Here is an 18,353-nt window from a genome sequence, read left to right as displayed (position 1 = left end):
TGGACACTGGCCGTGTGGCTTGTGACATTGTGCGAACTGGGGCAGGGTGGCAAATTGAATGGGTAACAAGCCACGGTTGCCTGGTTTGTATGGCACAGGAAGCTGAGGATAACCACGCTAATCCCCCTGGTGTGAGGGAAGCAATTGTCTCTGTTTTATTTTGCCTCCATAATTGTGCGAACCAGGCACATGTGTTAAGTCGCCCTACACTCAGCAGAGGTGAGACGTGCCTTCTTGACTAGAACCAAGGGCAACTCTTTCTTTGTATGAATCTCAGCAACCAGCAAACACGACCTATTTCCCAAGAAGGCTGTATGGGACCGGGCGGGGGGGGGGGGGGGAGCAGTTAAGGATCACTGAAAAAGGGACTGAGGAGGGTGGTGAACTGCATAACATTTGCATATGCTGCTGTCTGTCTGTCTCTTGATAGATACGTATAAATGAAGATTTGGACAGAATTATTATACTTTAAACAGACACAAGGTCCAGCTCACCATTTTGCAGAAGGCAGCCCCTACGTGGCCCAGCTGCGGGATCGTCCAGGTGTTAACCACTGACAGACAGCAGGTCGTTTATCTTTGAACCGGAACTGTATAGGATGACTTCAAAACAGGGGACACCTCCAAAACAGAGGAATGTGCTCTGTAAAAGAGGACACATGGCCACCCTAGCAGGTCGCAATTTATGTTCTGCCCACCGTGGTTGTACCCAACTATTTTAAAAGTTACAGGAACTGTTGTTTTGTTTTGCAGTTGGTCATCCTATTCAGTGTCCCATTTCAAGCTTGTCTGTTTGGTGTTGGTTTTTGTTTTGCTTTGTCTTTTTAGAAAGGCCTTTCCTCCGAGCCCTTTGCCTTTATTCTGTTTCTGACATCCTGCTCCTCATGTCTTGCCAGTGAGAAGGGATGTGGCTTGCATTTCATTAGGGAAAAGTCTGAGCTTCGCACAGCTAGACAGGGCGGAAGAAGAGCCGTGCCTCATTTCTGAGGGTGCCACGCAGGACACACCTCACGGGTCAGAGTGGGGAAAGCGCATCTGGATGGCAGGGCGAGGAGAGGGTCCTCCCGCCCTTTGCAGGCGACAGAGCTACGTTCCATGGCATTGTTCCCCAGCAGGTGCCTCCTACAATTCCCATCATTCCCAGAGAGCTGGAGGATTGCCCTCGCTCATGCACCTGAGGCTAATTCAGCTTTGTGGTTACCTCTGCTGAGAGATCACAGGGTATTCAGAGGCAATATGGGCACAGTCCTATGCATGTTTAGACAGAAAAAAACTTGCAGCCTTCTCTAGCCAGGCATGCAGCTTTAACCCTTAAATGCTTTGAAAAAACGGAGCAATGGCAAAGGTTTTTGGACACACCTTCAGTGATGAGGGCAGCAGTCTGGTCAAAAGCCTGACTGGCCCCCGTTCTGCCCAGGGAAGCAGAATTCGAGGGTGTTCAGCCAGCCTCTCTACATGTGGTTAATCCTTCATAAGGAGCGTTACAAGAGGAGAACTTTAATGGGACGGGGTGGCAGTTTGTGTACTTTGGCAGCTTGCACCCCACTTTTGGGCCTTCTGCAGAATTTAAATTTATGTTATTAACATGTTGTTAAAAGGCACATTTTCCTGTAACAAACCACATGCTTGAGCAAACTAATTGATGAATTATAATTGTGGCTGGTGGGCCCTCACTGGAGGCCTCAACAACATGAAAGTGCTGAGTGGATGGAGAATGGAAACAGGCAAACAGTATCGAACCATGGCTTGCTTCTGTGACTTGGAAACTCAAACTATGGATTGCATTGTAAACTATGGTTAATGAAAACCACAGTTAATGCAAACTACGGTGAGCTGTGAGTTTCTTTGGTGATTTATTGCATTAAAATACTTGGCCTAATCTAGATTACATTGTGCCACAATGTAAGAGATAAAAGGGCCTTTGTTCTTGGTGGTGGTGGGGGGCAGGGGATAACTGGTACTCATTCAGGTCACTGAGTCATAAGTTGTTCTACAAAAATGCTTTTGAAAGTAGAGTATTTTATTGCAAATGTTTTCTTTTATAAAGGGACTTCTTTTTCTTTTTAAAGCAATGTGGAAAGCCACATCTCAAAGACTATTGATTATTTAATTAATTAATCAGTCTTACAGTGAGGGGTGGGACGGCGGTGGGAATAAAAGCACTGACATAAATAACACACAACACAGAACAGATAAGTTTAAATCCATCTCCTTTATGCTGTGCTTCAGAGACCCAGGGCAAATCTGACCTGAAACGTTCCAAGGATCAGATGAAGCCTATTTATGCAAAATAAGCTAATTATGTCATTTTGCTTAAGCAGCCTAATTTATTATCATTTAAAATTATATCTCCACTTTCTAAAAGAGCAGCAGGATTTGCATTCCTCTGACAGAGAAATTTTTATAAAGGAAGATAACAGAGAGAGAGAAAAAATGAGAGAGAGAGAGAATGGGAGAGAGAGAGAGAGACCTGTTTACATCTTCCATTTCTCCAAAATAAGGACATACCATTCAACTGGGTTGGCTCATTTATATGGCAAAGAATTTGTGAACAGCTCTGTCATCGGTGAGCTGAGAATTAATGGCTGAGAATTGTTTAACCCTTGGAGAAGCCACCCTGACTATGTTTCAGGAAACAGTGCCTACACACTGTGGCTTGATCCTCACCTGCTGCAGCCCAACATGGCTTAAAAGGTGACCATACAAACTGGTTCAGTATTTGAGGGAAGGGCCACCTGCCTCCCAGGAGCACAATGGAAGAAGCCCCCTGTGGTTACCAGGGCAGGTGGAATTGCCACCGACTGGGATTCTAGTTCTTTCTATGTCACATCCCCAGTAGACAGAGCTGTGTTCCCTTGCAGGTAAGTGCTTAGGGGTGTGACCCGGGCCAGAACCAAAGCTCAGTGGGGCCACTCCCCTTCTCCCCCTGCCCTGTTCTGCATGTCAGCAGGATCCACTGTGGGGAGCCCTCCCTGCAGTCACGGTGGTGGCAGCCACTTTGAATATTTCAGCCAGAGAAGGGCCTGCCGTTCCTTGTCCCTATACCTGTTGAAGATAGGTTGTTGGGGTGCTTCACATGCCACGTAGAACCCATGGGAAGTGTAAGCATTGCGGGTGGTCTGTCAAACACCCCAAAAGCCTCCTCTGCCCCCCCCCAGGTCTGCACGTAATGGCAAACTATGGTGATATTCCCAGTGCGGTGTGAGTGTTCATACTGGCAGTGGTCACTGTGATGAAAAGCCCCACCTCGAAATTCTCCCACAGCGGCTTCTTGTCTTGTGTGAACCCACCACCTCTCTGTCCCTCTCTGCCACCGTCTCTCCACCTTCCTCTGCCACAGGCAGCCTGCCAGCCGCGGGGCCGGACTGATCGCCTGCACAGGGCGTCTGGAAGGAGGACAAGGGACTTGTGTGGCCCTCGAGCACCAGATTCCCACCCTTGCATTAGGAACCTGAGACCGGTGGTCTAGAGATGAATTTTGAAGTGCAAGGGCTCATCATGACCTTCCTCTTCGCTGTTCTCTCAAAGATGGAGCAGGTTCTGGGTCCAATCCCTGGCATCTCCACTTTCAAAAACAAATCAGGACACAGGTGATGAGAGGCTCTGGAGAGCCACAACCAGCCATTGCTCTGGAGCCTTATCAGAACTGAGACCACCTTTCATCCAAAGCCCTATTCCGAACCCAATGCAAGGTGCTGGCTTTAACCTATCACGCCTTAGAGGGCTTGGGACCAGCGTACCTGCCAGAGGGCCTCCCTCTCCCAGTTGCAACCTGCCCAGGCACAACGCTCATCATCTGGAGCCTTCCTCTGATGCCAACTGTGAGGGAGGCTCAGAGAGCAGCAACGTGAGGAATGGCTCTCTCAGTGGTGGCCCCTCATGAGCCTGGTGCCAACCTTCCATCTTTCCAGCAGCCCTTTATGATGGAGCCTACAAAGATTCATGTGTATATTCAAGGACTCGAGGGAATCATCCATCCCAGGTATTTTGCAGGGTTGCCCTTTATTGCATGTTATTTAGCTGCTTTTAATGTTTTCCCAATTTTTTGTATGTTGGAAGGATTTCATGGTATTTTCTTGTATTGTTTATGAAATGTTGTAAATTGCCAAGAGAGCATTGGCTATCGGGTGATAACAGAGATAAAAGGAATGATGCCAGCCGTCACCCTCCAAGTGCGTTTGGAGACCTGCATCTCCAGGTCTTTTTCGAGCACCCTTGGCTAAGATCCCCGCAGTACCCCACCCCTTGGACAGTGGGTTTGCCCCCGTTGTTTCTCCTCATCCTCCACTTGGATGCCACTGGCTCACGTGATGCACTGGGGGGGGGGGGGGACAGCAGGCACCGGCTGTGGCACCTGCTGCTTTCCATCACCATTGGCAAGGGCAGGTGAGAGGCAGGTGGACTGCAGGCTGAAGAGCCCCTCTGGGCTGCGGTCCCTCAGCAGGTGCCCAGCCATGCCCGCTGTGCCACCAGCCCTCTGCCCGCCTACCCCCAACGCTGCCCTGGCCTCTCTTCTGGACAAGGGCGCCCTCGCCTTGCCCTCGATCCCGGCTCACGTGCAAGAAGACTGAAATGCTACCGCTGTCCAAGTCGCAGCTCCGTGTTCAGTGCGATTGAAGCTGAGATTTACCAAGTGTTCAAAGAATCTGTTTTGGCAGGGAACTCTGCTAATATATGGAGTCTATAGACCAACACAGTTGTCTGTCCTGCCCTGCCCCGCCCCACCCTGCTCCCCGCAAAACCTTTTAAGTCTTGTAAATCTCACATTAAAAATGGAGCTTTGGTATCCTCCCTGCTGGGAGACCAGCATGGCAGGAGGGAATCTGGGAGGAAATTCAAATGCGTGATGGGCGCTGCTTTGAATTTGAAAAAGGATGCCCTGGCCATTTGGTTAACTCATTCTGCTGCGTTTTCTGAACTACACCTTGCAAGCAGATGCCAAAGCAGGCACCATAACCTCTCACAGTCCTGCCCAGAGGGTGATCTCTTTTTCCCTCTCTTTGTTTAACTCACCGAGCGCCTGTTCCAACAAGCACCGGCCTGAAACTGCCAGGCTTTCTCTCTCCCGCACAGGCGTCTTGCACCCCGGCTTGGGAATCGGTCTCGTTACACTCAGTGGGGCCTCCTTCCAAGTAAATATGCACAGGGCCGGGCTGCCAGGGCCCCAGAAAGAAGCCAGAAAGAAGCCAATCCCAAGGTCAGCTCTGGTTGCCAGTGCATCCGACCACTTTTCAAAGGAGGGCACCAGCTGCAGTCCTCTCTCAAGAACCATCACAGCACATCCAAAATTCTGTAGCAGAGATAAATTGCTGGAGAGATTTGTTGCTCTTGCTAAACAGAGTGTTCAGCCTGGGATTTTTTTTTAGGTACGCTGGTCCTCCCTCCACCCCACCCCTCCGGTTTAGAACAGGAAGTTTCTGCCTTTGCATTTATATCAGGATATTGCATTGGTGTATCTGCTCCAGCACAGCCTAACTTGACCTTTCCAGTCATATCCTTCAAATCAAAGTGTGGGTCTCCCCCACCCCTAGAAAAGTCTGACTTCAGTGTAAAAGACAACCCTTCCCAGCTTAATAGCCTGCCTTTCCCCTGCTCTTTCAAGGAACCCAAGATAGCTTATGAGTTCTCCTCCATTTTGTCTTCACAACAACCGTGTGAGGTAGATTAGCCTGAGCGTGAGTGACCCAAAGTCACCCAGTAAGCTTTGTAGCTGGAGGTGGGGGAGGCTGGGAGAACTGGGATCTCCGAACCCACAGCCCAGTACTCTCATCAAGATTCCACATTGGGTCTTCATATCATGGAGAAAGAGCAAAATGCAGATTTCTAGGAAAGATTAAGGAATTTATGCCTGCACTATACACCTGATATGGGGCAGTATACAACTGTGTAACTCCATTTGTGCAATTACACCAGCAGAAACTATGTTCCAAACTATGCACAAGAGGAGAATGTGCTTAAATTTGTTTCCTCAAGCACAGTTGTGTATTTTGCTTGTGTAACTCACTGTGCATTAAATTTCTGCAATGTGTGCACAACCTGTTGTGTAACCAGTTGCCCATTACAAGGGTAGTGCACAATCAATTCTCAGCTGAAAGTTTCAGAAGGGCTTCATTAGCACTACTCATTGTCTCTTGTGACTAGACATGAATGTATTTATGTCTACAAGTCCCACTGAGATCAGTGGCCTTTCTCCATCCTAGTAAGTAATGTCAGAATTGCAGCGTCCATTATTGTTTGGCCAGAAATTATATACCTCAGATTGTTGACAATTCCTGCTTTGGTCTTTCATTTAAGTTTCTAGTCCTCATGGATGAGCTCACAAAATGTAGGTTTAAAAATTGATATCAGGATATATCAAGTATGTGACCCTATGCATGTATAAATAGAAATTTGTTTTATGTTTCCCACAATAGTTATTGCAGGACTTACTCCTGTCTAGACATGCACTGGATTGCACCCCAAAAAGCTCTGAGACTACAAGAACAATAACATTTTCTGTTTTAGGAACCCATTTAATCCACATGGTCTATCTTGTCCCTGTTTCTCTTATTGTTCTGTTTTTAACTGTGAATCAATTTATTTTATTGTGCTTTCATTAAGACTTTGTTCTAAATGTGTATTTTCTTACTGTTAGATACTTGGAGAACCATCTCAGGTAGCAAGCTGGAACATAAAAGAACAAAATCCACAACAAATAACAGCCTTCCCTTCCTGACAAGGTAATTTTCGAAGGGCATAATCCTACGCACATTTACACAAAAGGTCCCACCACTGCCAACATGCCCCAGGGAGCACAGCTGGAAATGGCAAGCTGTTTTGCTGCCTAAACATGTGTATGAGTGTGACTTAAAATATGTTCTCTTAATTGGAGAGAAGCTTATAACATGCAATAATTTACCAGAGATCAGAAAAAAAAATACAGTGCCAAAGGAACTCTATCATCCAATTATTACAAAGATATACATCAGTTCTAGGAAAGGACCATTAAGCAAAAGTTCAACCAGATCCTACAATGCACATCAATACAGACAGTAAACCTCAGTGCAGGTCTATGCAGATGTAACTACATGCATCCAAAGCTCAACTTATACAATTCTGGCCAGTGTTTTCCATGGGGATGCAGTAAACTCTCTTTATACAGTGCCAAGAAAAATGCCTCAACCTGGTGATCTAAAAAGGCCCAGAAAAAAAGTTGCGTTTGGGCCTGCTACAAAAAAGATACCTTTTTTTCTGCTCAGTTTATGGAGCAAGACTTGGTATAAATTAATCCACAGAATTATGTGTCCATCCATGAATCTCATGCATGCCCTTGGTGTGTGAAGCCCTTGTGGCGAACCAGCATTCAGGGAAAAGGTTGCCAACTTATTGGGTGCTGCTTGGAAACCTTACTTGATTCTGCCAAGTGAACAGAGATTTGCTGTTACCAGCTGTTTCATAATTGAGAGCCAGTGTGGTGTAGTGGTTAAGAGCGTGGGACTGGGACTCAGACGATGTGGGTTCGAGTCCCTGCTCAGCCATGGAGCCAACTGGGTGACTTTGGGCCAGGCACAGACTCTCAGCCCAACCTACTTCACAGGGTTGTTGTTGTGGGGATAAGATGGAGGAGGAGAATGATGTAAGCTGCCTTGTGCCCTTTGTAGGAAAAAGGCAGGATATAAATCCAACATAAATAAAATAAATAATACGAGTATAATGCTAAGCACAAGTGCCCAAGCGTTACTGCACCCCTGCTTTCCGAAGGACAGCAGTGTGGGCCAGTTTGGGAGTGCTTGTTTTTAATGTATAATAGAAAAGCAGCAGCAACAAGCACTGAGGAAAGGAAGAGAATTCTTGGTAACTGCCACAGAGCACTTGCCCCTGTGGTTCTGTGACGTCTGATAGCACAGCCAATGCTCAGGAAGGCTGGCAGCTGTGTGTAGAAACATCTGGAAGGTCACAAGATGCATCCTCTTTTACACAGGACAGACATCTATTTGAGGGGCTGCCCCCTCCAAATCTGGTTTGGAAATAAAGATGCACAAGAGCAGTTGCCCATCAGTAGGGAGCACCTCTGGTCACTGGCTTCCCAACTATGGCGAGGTGGACTGTATTTCTAAGTTTCAATAACTGTTTCTAAATCTTCATCTAGACATATAAACTAGCATATGGGAAGCACCATTTTCCTTCTTTGCTGTTGCACACAAGCTTTACAGCTGAAATTTATGGGAAGAATCAAGGTGTATAGGATAGATGTATAGGATACCACAGAAAGAGCCAGGTTATAGAAGAGGAGAGAACAATCAGGGGTCATGCATAGGTATGAAAATTAAAACGCTTTTACATTGGAAACATAGTGAATATGGAGTTAACAACTCCGGTACTTATTTCACAAAAAAGGATGCCTACGTTAAATGCTCATGAAGAATGTAAAGCAGAATACCATTTTCCTGGCAGTGAATGCCTCATGGGATAAAGTCAACAGGGGAGCAATCCTAGGCATGTTTAGACAGAAAAAGGCTTACAACTCACAACAGGTCCTGGCCAGCTGTGATAGGCCTGCATCTTACGTGAGACCAGCACAAGAACACTTAGCAATCCTGACTGCACCTCAAGTGCAATCCTGATCCACTGAAATTGACTGGATCTTGGCTACTGATTTCAGGGGCACAGGCTTGCAAACACAGCCATAGATCCTGGCATGTTTAGAGGTTAGCATGGTCTTCCCCAGCTCATGCCTTCTAGTGATGTTGGAGGAAGACACTTCATCTCCAGCTACAAGTTCCTCATCCCTGTTTTAAGGATACGATATACAAATAGAAGTCACAAAGAAAGCTCACTGAATTCGTGCAGGAGAGTGTGGAGGGACGTGATGAGGATGATGGGAGGTCTAGCACCTCTGGAAAGTACTCAGTAGGGGAAGCCTAAATTGGACTGTTGAGGTCAGACTAGGGAGACCCAGGTTCAAATCTCTGCTTAGCCATGTAGCTCACTGGTTCATTTTGGGCTGCTCGCCAGCTTCACTTTTCTCACAGAGCTGTTGTGAGGATAAATCAGGGTGTGTAAGAGAAAGCCAAGATGGGATATTAGCATATCATGGACTTTTAAGTAGCTACCTCTCCAGCATGGTTGTTTAGGCCTGGGAATTAAATGCTGGAAATGACATGCTCTGCTAATTCCCATCCCAATTCATCCCTCTTGGTGAAGATGCTTCAACTGAGACTAGAAGGCAGAAGGCACACCTTGCTAAACCTCACTTGCCACTATAATTCTTAGGAAACCCCTTCTTTCTCCCAAATAAACCATAGTTGCCTGGTTCAGATGTATCGGAAAATGATGGATTGCTGCTGAAACAGAAGGGAGGATATCTGAATGTGACGAGGGAAAGACAGGGAGGAGACAGTGTGCACGAACAAACCATAGTTTGAAGGGCTTGGATTGCTACATCTGAAGAGTATCACCTGTTGATAAGACACTTCCACATACAAGCTGGAGGACTACCAAGGGGCTAACATTTGAAAGACAACTTCAAAGTCCCTTCTCTATTCCTATTATAGTTCCTTATCTTTAAGCAAGAAAATCAACAACCAGTTGGTCTGCGGATACATGTGGTTGACATCTGCATAGACCTGAACTGTGGTTTATTGTCTGTATAGACGTGCATTGCAGGGCTGGGCTAAACATCATTGCTTAATGGTCTCTTCTTTGAACTGATGTATATCTTTGTAATAATTACATAGTGCACCTCCTTTGTGAGCTGTGCATTCTTTGTCATAATGAAAAAAATACATACCCTCCCTTGCATTTTGGGGAATTCAGATTGGAGCCAACCAAGGCTCCTGCTTCAAACAACATGTTTTTCTAGGTAGTTATGCACCTACTAAAGACACAGGTGGATGATGATGATGATGGGGGGGGGGGGAGGAAGAGAATGTAGTCCAAGACATTGCAACTCCTACCAAGGGGCTCTTTTCTTGACCTCTTACTGAAGGTCTCCTTTCCTGACCAATGAACATCTATGCCTTAACCCTCTTGATGCCTGCAATTTAAATCCACTAGGTACCATGAACTCAATTGGTGTCCATGGAAGGCATTTTCAGCTGTAGCTTCACCATCAGCAAGAGGGTGATAATAACACTGGCTTTCTTAACAAGGTGAGTTACAATGACAGACTTGGAGGATAGGGGGCCTTGGATGTCATCTAACCCACCCCACTCGATGGAGGAAGTCCAGAGCCGAAGCATCTCTTGACAAATGGTGGTGCAGCCTCTGCTTGAAGATCTTTAGAAAGGAAGAGCCCCTGCTCCATCCCTCTGGGGAAGAGGTCCCATTGTGAAAGGGGTCTTGCCATTAAGGAGTTCCTTCTAAAGTTCAACCAAAATCTACCTATGTAAACTAAACCTGTTAGAGCTAGCTCTTGCCTGCTGGGACGGCAAAGAATAGAGCATTTCCCTCTTTCCTTCAGGCTTTCGAAAATAATGTATGAGAAGCACCTTCCATGAACTAAACCGCTCTCTAAAGGCCAACACAGTGGAGGCTGGTGACTCCAGACATCAGTCAGCCAGGCACCAAGCCTCAACTCCAATGGAGCTGTACACAGTGCTGAGTTTGGGGCAGTGTGTTTCAGCACCACGGACAGCACCTCACAGCTCAGATTGGAGACCGGAATGGCTATGCTGCCCACTGAGAGTCACCTGAAGTCACCAGCTTCCCCTCCCTAAATGCTGACTTGATATGAATCAATGAGTACCAGCCATTTTGGAGGCTGTTCTGAAGTGTTCATACTTTTATTTTTATTGAATGCTTTAAAAAACTGCAGTTGTAATTTGATCTCCCTAATGGATAACTTGTGCCAGGGAATGGATGTGGAAGTGTTGGTTCTCCTGGGCCCCTTGGTGACTTTGGATACCCTTGATCAGGCATGGTACTTCGACGTTTTCAATCATTTTTGGAGGATTGGTACCATCCTCACAACAACCCTGTGAGGAAGGCTAGGCTGAGAATCTGTGAGTGGCCCAAGCCATTCAGTGAGTTCCATGGCCAAGGGGAGGTTAGGACCTCACTCTTCTGAGCCCCAGTCCAGTCCTGTCACCACCATGGCACACTGGCTCTCTATCCATTGCAGCTTTTAGTCAGGGTTTTGTAGGAGCTCTCCATGGCGCTGAGCCAATTTTGGGGGTGGGATTCAGGAGTCAGATTGTTGTTCTATTGCATGGCCATTGTTCTATGGCATGACTCTAGAGCCAATGTTGGTTTTGGGTTTTTATTACTTTTTCCTTGTATCTATATCACATTTCTGGGTTTGGGGTTCGGGCTGAGATGGTAATAATGATAGTTAATGTATGTGGATGGCCCTCAGCTCTACCTTTCACTACCATCTCAGGAAGGCTGTGGAACTTGCACTGGTGGCTGGAGAGCAAACAAGCTGAAGCAAAATCCAGGCAAGATGGAGAGTCTGTGGGGTGGTTCCAGATGGGGCTGCATCCAGTGAGTGGGAAAGTGTGTGCGGTGTGAAAGTTCTCTTAGGCCAATGATGCTGAACCATAGGTAAAACCACTCAAGGATTTTATTATACTCAGCAATACGTAAATACTACAATTAGATTCTCCAGATCAGTTGCCTCCCCTCCATCCCATTTCCCCCCTATTCTTAAAGGTTGAAATCCCTCTTAGGGGTTAAGCATGTTAAACTAAGCTATTTGGGTACTCTTGGCTGTGCCTTCTTGGGTTTGGCCATGCCCCTTCCTGGAGTGAGGAACTGGAAGCTGGCCCTCAAGCTAAAAGAGTTTTGCACCCCTGGCCTGGCTTCAGCACCAGCTAGGGAAGGGCCTGGTGGCGGCAGCGGGCGTGGCAAGGATGCTTTTGGCAACCTGTGCGTGATGCTGCCTGGAAAGGAGAGCGCTCAGTGGCCCATGCGCTCCTATCCCACACTGAGCAGGGGTTGGGCCCACCGCCCTTCTCGGCCCCTTCTCAGCTGACCATTCCGTGGTTCGGTGCCCCTACGGCAGATAGGCTGGTTAGTGCAATGTGCTCTGCATGAGGCTGACTTTATGTGGGAAACCCGAACTGCTACAAAAGTGGCTGCCTGAGCAGGTGCAGGCAATTGGACCCCGTGAGCGCCACTGTTGCACTGGCTGACGATGACTTTCCAAGCCAAACTGAAAGTGTGGCACTGGCCTCCAGAGCTGGGCACAGCTGGAGCCAGGCTGCTTGAAGGCAGGGCTGCCCCTCTGGCCCGGCAGTTGCCTCAGGCAGCAGATGCTGGGAGGCACCAGGAAGACGGGGAGAGAGAGCGGAAGTGTCCTGCAGGCCCCCCACTTAGTCTGCTGACTTCAAGTTCAGTGGAGAGCCTTGTCTGTCATTAGCGCTGGAGGCCGATTCATCAGCTGGTCCAGCTGTGTTCATGCATGGCAAAGGCGCGGGCACCATCTTGCCCTTCGCGTCAAGCACCACCGCGCTGTGGGCTGGCCCTGCTTGAAGGTCCTCCTTCACAATACCAAATGGCCAGCTGTTGAGACTGGCACTGGCGACCCTGCTTATGAGCTCACCTGTCAACACATTTAGGCCGGTGGGCACAAGGGCCGGGGCCTTCTCCACAGTGGGTCCTCCACCTATGGAACTTTGCTGCAATCAAGGTCTGCTTGAAACATCAATACAGGCCTTGAAGGGGGCCCTAAAGACTTACCTATACACATTGGCCAATAACAGCCACAGTTTTATTGTGCATAAGGTGTTATCTTGCTTTAATTGTGATTCTGATTTTTATAACTGCATTATTGCAGTTTATCATTTACTAATTGCATTTAGTGATTTGAAATTTAGTAAGTCACCTTGGGGGAGTTTCTCCTAAACAACTGCTTCTAATTTTTCAAACCAAGCAATAATAAAAATCCAGTGTTTTGAATCTGCTGGGTTTAACAGTGATGTTGAAAGGAAGGCCAAAGAAGGAGGGGAGGGGGAGAAGCTAGCCAGGGAATCACTGCTGCTCTTGGTAGACCCATAGCTGTTTGTCCTGTGTCATTTCTGACCAACAGGTTCTGCAGGATTTTTGAAGCAAAGCCACCTGGCAAGCAGGGGGCTAGCAAAGGCACCGCTTGGGATGCCTCAGGTTTGCCATAATCGGGAATGATGGATGAAAGCCCCCACGCCAACCGCCACGCTGCCCTGAAAGCCCTGCTCCTATTCGAGTGCGCTTCTGACCCGGAAATAAGAGGTCCCACCCGCACTTTGTTCGTTCTCCTCCTCACTTGTGCAAGAGGAGCTCCTGCCACAAAGAGGTTCCGGCACTCCATGGACCGCCAGGACCGGCTGCAGCGCCCTGTTAAGTAACCCAGCGCCACGGTGCTGCTGCGATTCTATGGGTGAGCAGCAAAGCCCTGTTTGCCCCCCAGGAATGCGTGAAACCGCTCGAGCACTCGAGGCGCATCCGAGGGATTTCGCACTCTCGGCAAGGCCACCGATGGACCAGCTCTGATCCTCTGTTTGCCAGCTCCCCTCTTCTCTCTCTCTCTCCAAAAGATGAGAGGATTGAACAGTCTACAAAAGAAGAAAGTGAAATATACTCGCTGATCTAATCTTGTCGCGCACGAGGCTGCTTTGCAGGGCATTAGCCGGCTTTCCAAAGCCAGGCGAAAACGCACAACGCTCTTTTGAGCCACCACCAGCCTAGTCCCAAAAAAGCCTGCTTGGAAGAGTCAGCCAAGATCGCCGCGGTTCCCATTCACAAATACTTAGCTGGGGTGAGCGGAGGGATGCTGTGCTCCGGGAGATGCGTGTTTCTCTGTGTGTGCGCGGTGGGGGGAGGACCAAAAACAAACCAGCAAACAAACTTTCAGCCCGCTGGGCTCGCCTTAGCCACTCTGCCCTTCCTCCTGCCCCTCTCGCCCAGCCACGGCTTAAGAAGACCACCCCAGGCTCTGCCCGCCCACCCGGCCCCCGGCCGCCGCTCTCACCTATGATGATGGCACAAGCGCTGAGCAGCCCGATCTCCTTCTTCAGAGCCACCCTGTCCGCGCTGCTCCGGGGGCCGCGGGCGGCGCTCCCCAGCGGGTGCGGCGGCTGCGCCGGGGGCTGCGCCGGCGGGGCAGGCTGCTGCGCCGCGATGCTCTTGCGCAGAGCGCGCTGCTGGTTCTGCCCGGCCATCGCTGCTGCCTCGCCGAGCGCCGCTCGTCTGGCTCCCCGCGCAAGCCTCGGCCGCTCTGCTGGCTTCAGGCGAGCCCGAGCCCGCTGGAGCGCTCTCCATGGGAGGCGCATGCGCCGCCCGCCGCCGCGGGGCGAAGCGGAGCCGGCAAGGACTCCGGGCGGGGCGGGGACCGGGCGCGGGCGGCGGGCAAGTGGCTTCGGGCGGGGGGGCGGCCCGCCTTCGCCTCCTCCTCCTCCTCCTCCTCCTCCGGCTCCCCCACCAGTAACGCCGCTCAGGCTTAGCCTGCTAATGCAGTCGCCGAGGGGAGCGCAATCCCATTCCGCGGGGCGCCTGCATGTGCCAGAGGAGGAGAGCGGGCCGTTGCCCTCGGATCGCCCTTCTCTTGGCAGGAGGCGCGCGCGCGCCGCTCCCCGCGTCCCAAATTCTGCGGAGGCGCGCGCGTTAACCGCTGCGAGCCCGGCGCCCCGGCGGAGGCTTCGCGCCCCGGCGGCAGGCGCTCCTCCGCCAGGGAGGGTCCCGGCGCAGGCCGCGGGGCGATCGGGTGCCGAGGCCCCGCCGCCGGGAGCACGTCCTCGGCCGAGCACGCGGGGCTCCCCGGCTCGAGCCAGGCGCGCCCCGCGAGGCGCTGCATCCCAGCGAGGCGCAACTGGCCGGTGCCGCGCTGTGGGGATAGCAGCAGGACCCGGAGAGGAGCGCCTTCAGTGGCCCCGCGAATCAGAGCCGCACGGGCGAGTCCTGGCTCGCTCGGCTGCGCCCCTGCCATTGTTTTGCGTAGAAGAACGTGGGAAACGATCCTAGGCCACTAGTCCATCAACGGTCTTTTCCAGATGGTTTGGACTACAACACCCATTTGCCCCAGCCAGCATGGGCATTGTCGTACCAAGCGTTTGGAGGGCGCCGTCGTGCCTACCCCTGGTCTGTAGCAGTCGGCCGAGGCACTTCAGAGTTTGAGGAAGTCTCCGTCCTCGCCCTCCCTTGGAGATGGAGGGGGCTGAGCCTGAGCCTTCGGCGTTCCAGGCAGGTGCTCTGCCAGTGCGCCACGGCCCGCTCTGGAGCAACCAGCCAGAGAAAGCCAGCTGACATTATGCGCTGTGCATCCGTGTGTTTTCCTCACTCCCTGCCGCATCCTGTGCAAGATCCTTCAGAAGCAGAATTAAAGTCATCCAAAGCTGATGGAGACTGCTCCAAAAGGAGATCTGGTTCTCTGTAGTGACAGATTGCGGAGGGATGGCTGAGCTGGTTCACTGTTGCAAAAGCAACAGAAAGTCATGTGGCACTTTAAACACTAACTAATGCACTGTGTGACATAAGCTTTTGTAGACTAAAGCACATTTAGCAGGCATCTGAAATAATCTTCTGGGTTTGATAGATATAAAGATGGGTAAAGATCAACAGAAGCAAGCACTTTATTTGCACAGTGGGGCTGAAAGCCTGAGGGAATGCAAAAGTGTACCATCTTTTTGTGCCAAGCACAAAACGCCTATTCATTTATCCCCAGTCTAGAACGGGCACACCTCTTCCTGTCTCTTGTATTTTCTTGCCCCACTGTAGGCAAAGTCTTTCTCACACCACATGTATATGTGCTTCTACCAACTCTGGAAGGAAGCCATTTCATGCATTTGGCAGAAAAACTCTGGTCCGTAAAAGCTTTTTAAAGGCATGCATTATTACATTTATATCCTGCTTTTTCAATCCTTTTCAGCACTTCGATGGGCTTACAAATCTTCCTTCTCTTCATTTTATCCTTGCATCAACCTCATGAGGTAGGCTAGACTGAGTGTCAGTGACTGGCCTAAAGCCACCCCATGTCCTTCATGGCTTTTTGGGGACTGGAACCCAGATCTCCCAGGTCCAACAGTCCAACAGCCTCTAATCCTGGCTGTGCAGGAAGGGCCAGCCCAAGTCATTTTACTGCCTCAGGCAAAGGACAAGGTGTTTCCTGCTGACAGATTCATGTGGAGAAGCTGATCAGCCCAGGGGTGGCATCCATCTTCAGTGCTGTCCAGGGCTGGCCCCAGACATTTCGTTGCCTGAGGCAGAACTAAAATGGCCCCTACCTCTCTCTCCATTTACGAAGCCTCCACAACTGAACACCGATGGATGTGAGCACATTCTCTGCTGGTTAGTTCAGGAGGTGTAGGAAGGCCACAAGGCACATGATTTTCTCCTCCATCACCTTGCAGCCTTCCAGCATTTGCTGCCTGAAGCAACCACCCCATTTGGTCTGATGGAAGCGCTGGCCCTGACACTGTCCATGGGTGAGAGGAACATGAATGAAATAATTCTAGATACAATGGCAGAATGGCTGGAACCCTCTTAAACTGCAGTAGCAGGGATGAGTGCAAAACATATTGTTTTAATGCTCCCTGTGAAAATAACTTCCTGAAGCCTGAAAAACCCTTTTCCTCCTGGGGGGTGGGGTGCTATATGGTGGGTGGAAGCATTCAAAAATGGCATCACCACTGCTTTCTACTGCATGTGTAGACCAAATCTCAGTCAATTAATTACATGCTTTTGGTCAGTTCACTGGGAGTGTGGCGTGCATAGATCTGTATATGAGGCAGAGTATGGATCTAAAGATAAAATCCTCCTCTCGGGATGGTTTGTTTGTTTGTTTTTTGGAGGATGCAACAAGCACCTCAGGCAATTTCTTCAAAGAGGCACCCAACTTTCTCTCCCTTAAAGTGTCTTTGCTGTTCTCTGCACTTTTTCTAGGACTTCTCTAAAAGATCTCAATCTTTTCTTTAAAAGGTGCATGTTTGTTAAACTTGCACCCTACTTTTTCAACCAGTCATCTCAATTCAGCTATACAGTAAAATGTAATACCCAAAAAGATTTTTTAAAAACTGCTGACAAATAAAAATTGGGGAAAGTCTCTTTTGCTTGACCATGTGTGTGTGTGTGTGTATCTGTCTGAAGACAAAGATAAATTCAACAAATTCATTGACTACACACTGCAGGATTAGCAGTAAGCAAGAATCCCAGCTTTTATGGGCCTCTGCTTCAATGACCCTGTTAGGGATGCATCTGGCAGTTCGTGCTCATTATTTAAACCAGTGCAGAGTCAAGGTGGCTGGTCCTGGTGGCAGTGGGATGGTGAACCCATGCTATGTCTTGGCCCGAACCTTTAAGAAGCTATCCATGGTGCCAAGCCCGAATCCCCCAGTTCAGCACCATGGATAGCTCCTTTAAAGTTCGGACTCAGCTCAGAGTGTCTACACCAGGGGTTGGCAACCTGTAACACTCAAAGAGCCATTTGGACCCGTTTCCCACACAAAAGAAAACACCGGGAGCCGCAAAACCCTTTTGACATCTAAAATGAAGATAACACTGCATATATCGTTTTTTACCTTAATGCTATGCATATCTTCATTATGATTTAGCTGCAGCTCTTGTTCAGTCACTAAAAACTGTTATTTTTAATCTTACATTATAAACTAGTAGGACTCCTTTCATATATTTTGAATGGGAGAACAGCTTCCTGAAGCATCAAAGTCAGTGCTAAAGGGCTGCTTGCATTAAACAGCAAACCCCATAAGTTCGTCAGCAGTAAAAGCAAATCAATCTACCCACGTACCATTAAACATTCGGTTTTCTTCAGAAACTATTTTTTTCTTCAATTTATCCATGGTTAGCCTACGGGGGGTGGGGAGGGGGCTCAGTAAATCGGTGTGGGTCCGCAGATCGGTGGCTGTGCTGGAGATATAGGTGTGTTTAGTGACTGATCAGCAGATAAACAGTCAAGTGCTGAGAATTGTGACAGGTCCCAAGGGCAGCTTTTAACATTCAGATGAAGGAGATTACATTGGGACAAAGAGAATCTTTTCAGCAGCATTTCGTGTTACATGAGAGCCTGCAGGAAGCTTATTTAGCAGAGAATGTAGTGATTTACTTAACTAGCTGGTTTACTTAACTAGCTAGCGCTGTGAGAGGATCGGGGACTGTGCCGGCGCGTGTTTTGAGTGACGGAGCCGCAGCAGAGGGGTTCAAGAGCCAAGTGTGGCTCCAGAGCCGCGGGTTGCCGACCCCTGGTCTACACCATCCCACTTATATCAGGACCACAAGACCCGGATGTGAGAAGTGTTGCAAAGCACATCTGTACCAACCACGTTAACATGGCACTGTGCAAGCACACATCCAGTTCATAGAGTCATCTCTCAGCCACCTGGCGGGGTAGCGCAGGGGTGGGCAGGTGGTTGGTCTTGGGAGACTATTTTGTCAGCAGGGATGCTAACC

The 18,353-nt window shown here is 49.2% G+C and overlaps 1 protein-coding gene across 1 annotated transcript in view; it reads right to left on the bottom strand.

Moving 5' to 3' along the window:
• SLC7A10 (solute carrier family 7 member 10) overlaps nucleotides 1-14,116 on the bottom strand; it is a 49,658-nt gene extending 35,542 nt beyond the window's left edge. The window contains exon 1 of the mRNA XM_044427876.1: nucleotides 13,927-14,116. Coding sequence (XP_044283811.1) covers nucleotides 13,927-14,116 — 190 coding nt within the window. The remainder of the gene's footprint in view (nucleotides 1-13,926) is intronic.
• Between the last annotated feature and the right edge of the window lie 4,237 nt (nucleotides 14,117-18,353).

Source organism: Varanus komodoensis, unplaced genomic scaffold, assembly GCF_004798865.1.
Source record: "Varanus komodoensis strain SLA01 unplaced genomic scaffold, ASM479886v1 scaffold19, whole genome shotgun sequence".
In the NCBI taxonomy this organism is placed as follows: domain Eukaryota; kingdom Metazoa; phylum Chordata; class Lepidosauria; order Squamata; family Varanidae; genus Varanus; species Varanus komodoensis.
This window is presented reverse-complemented; position numbering and strand designations above follow the sequence as displayed.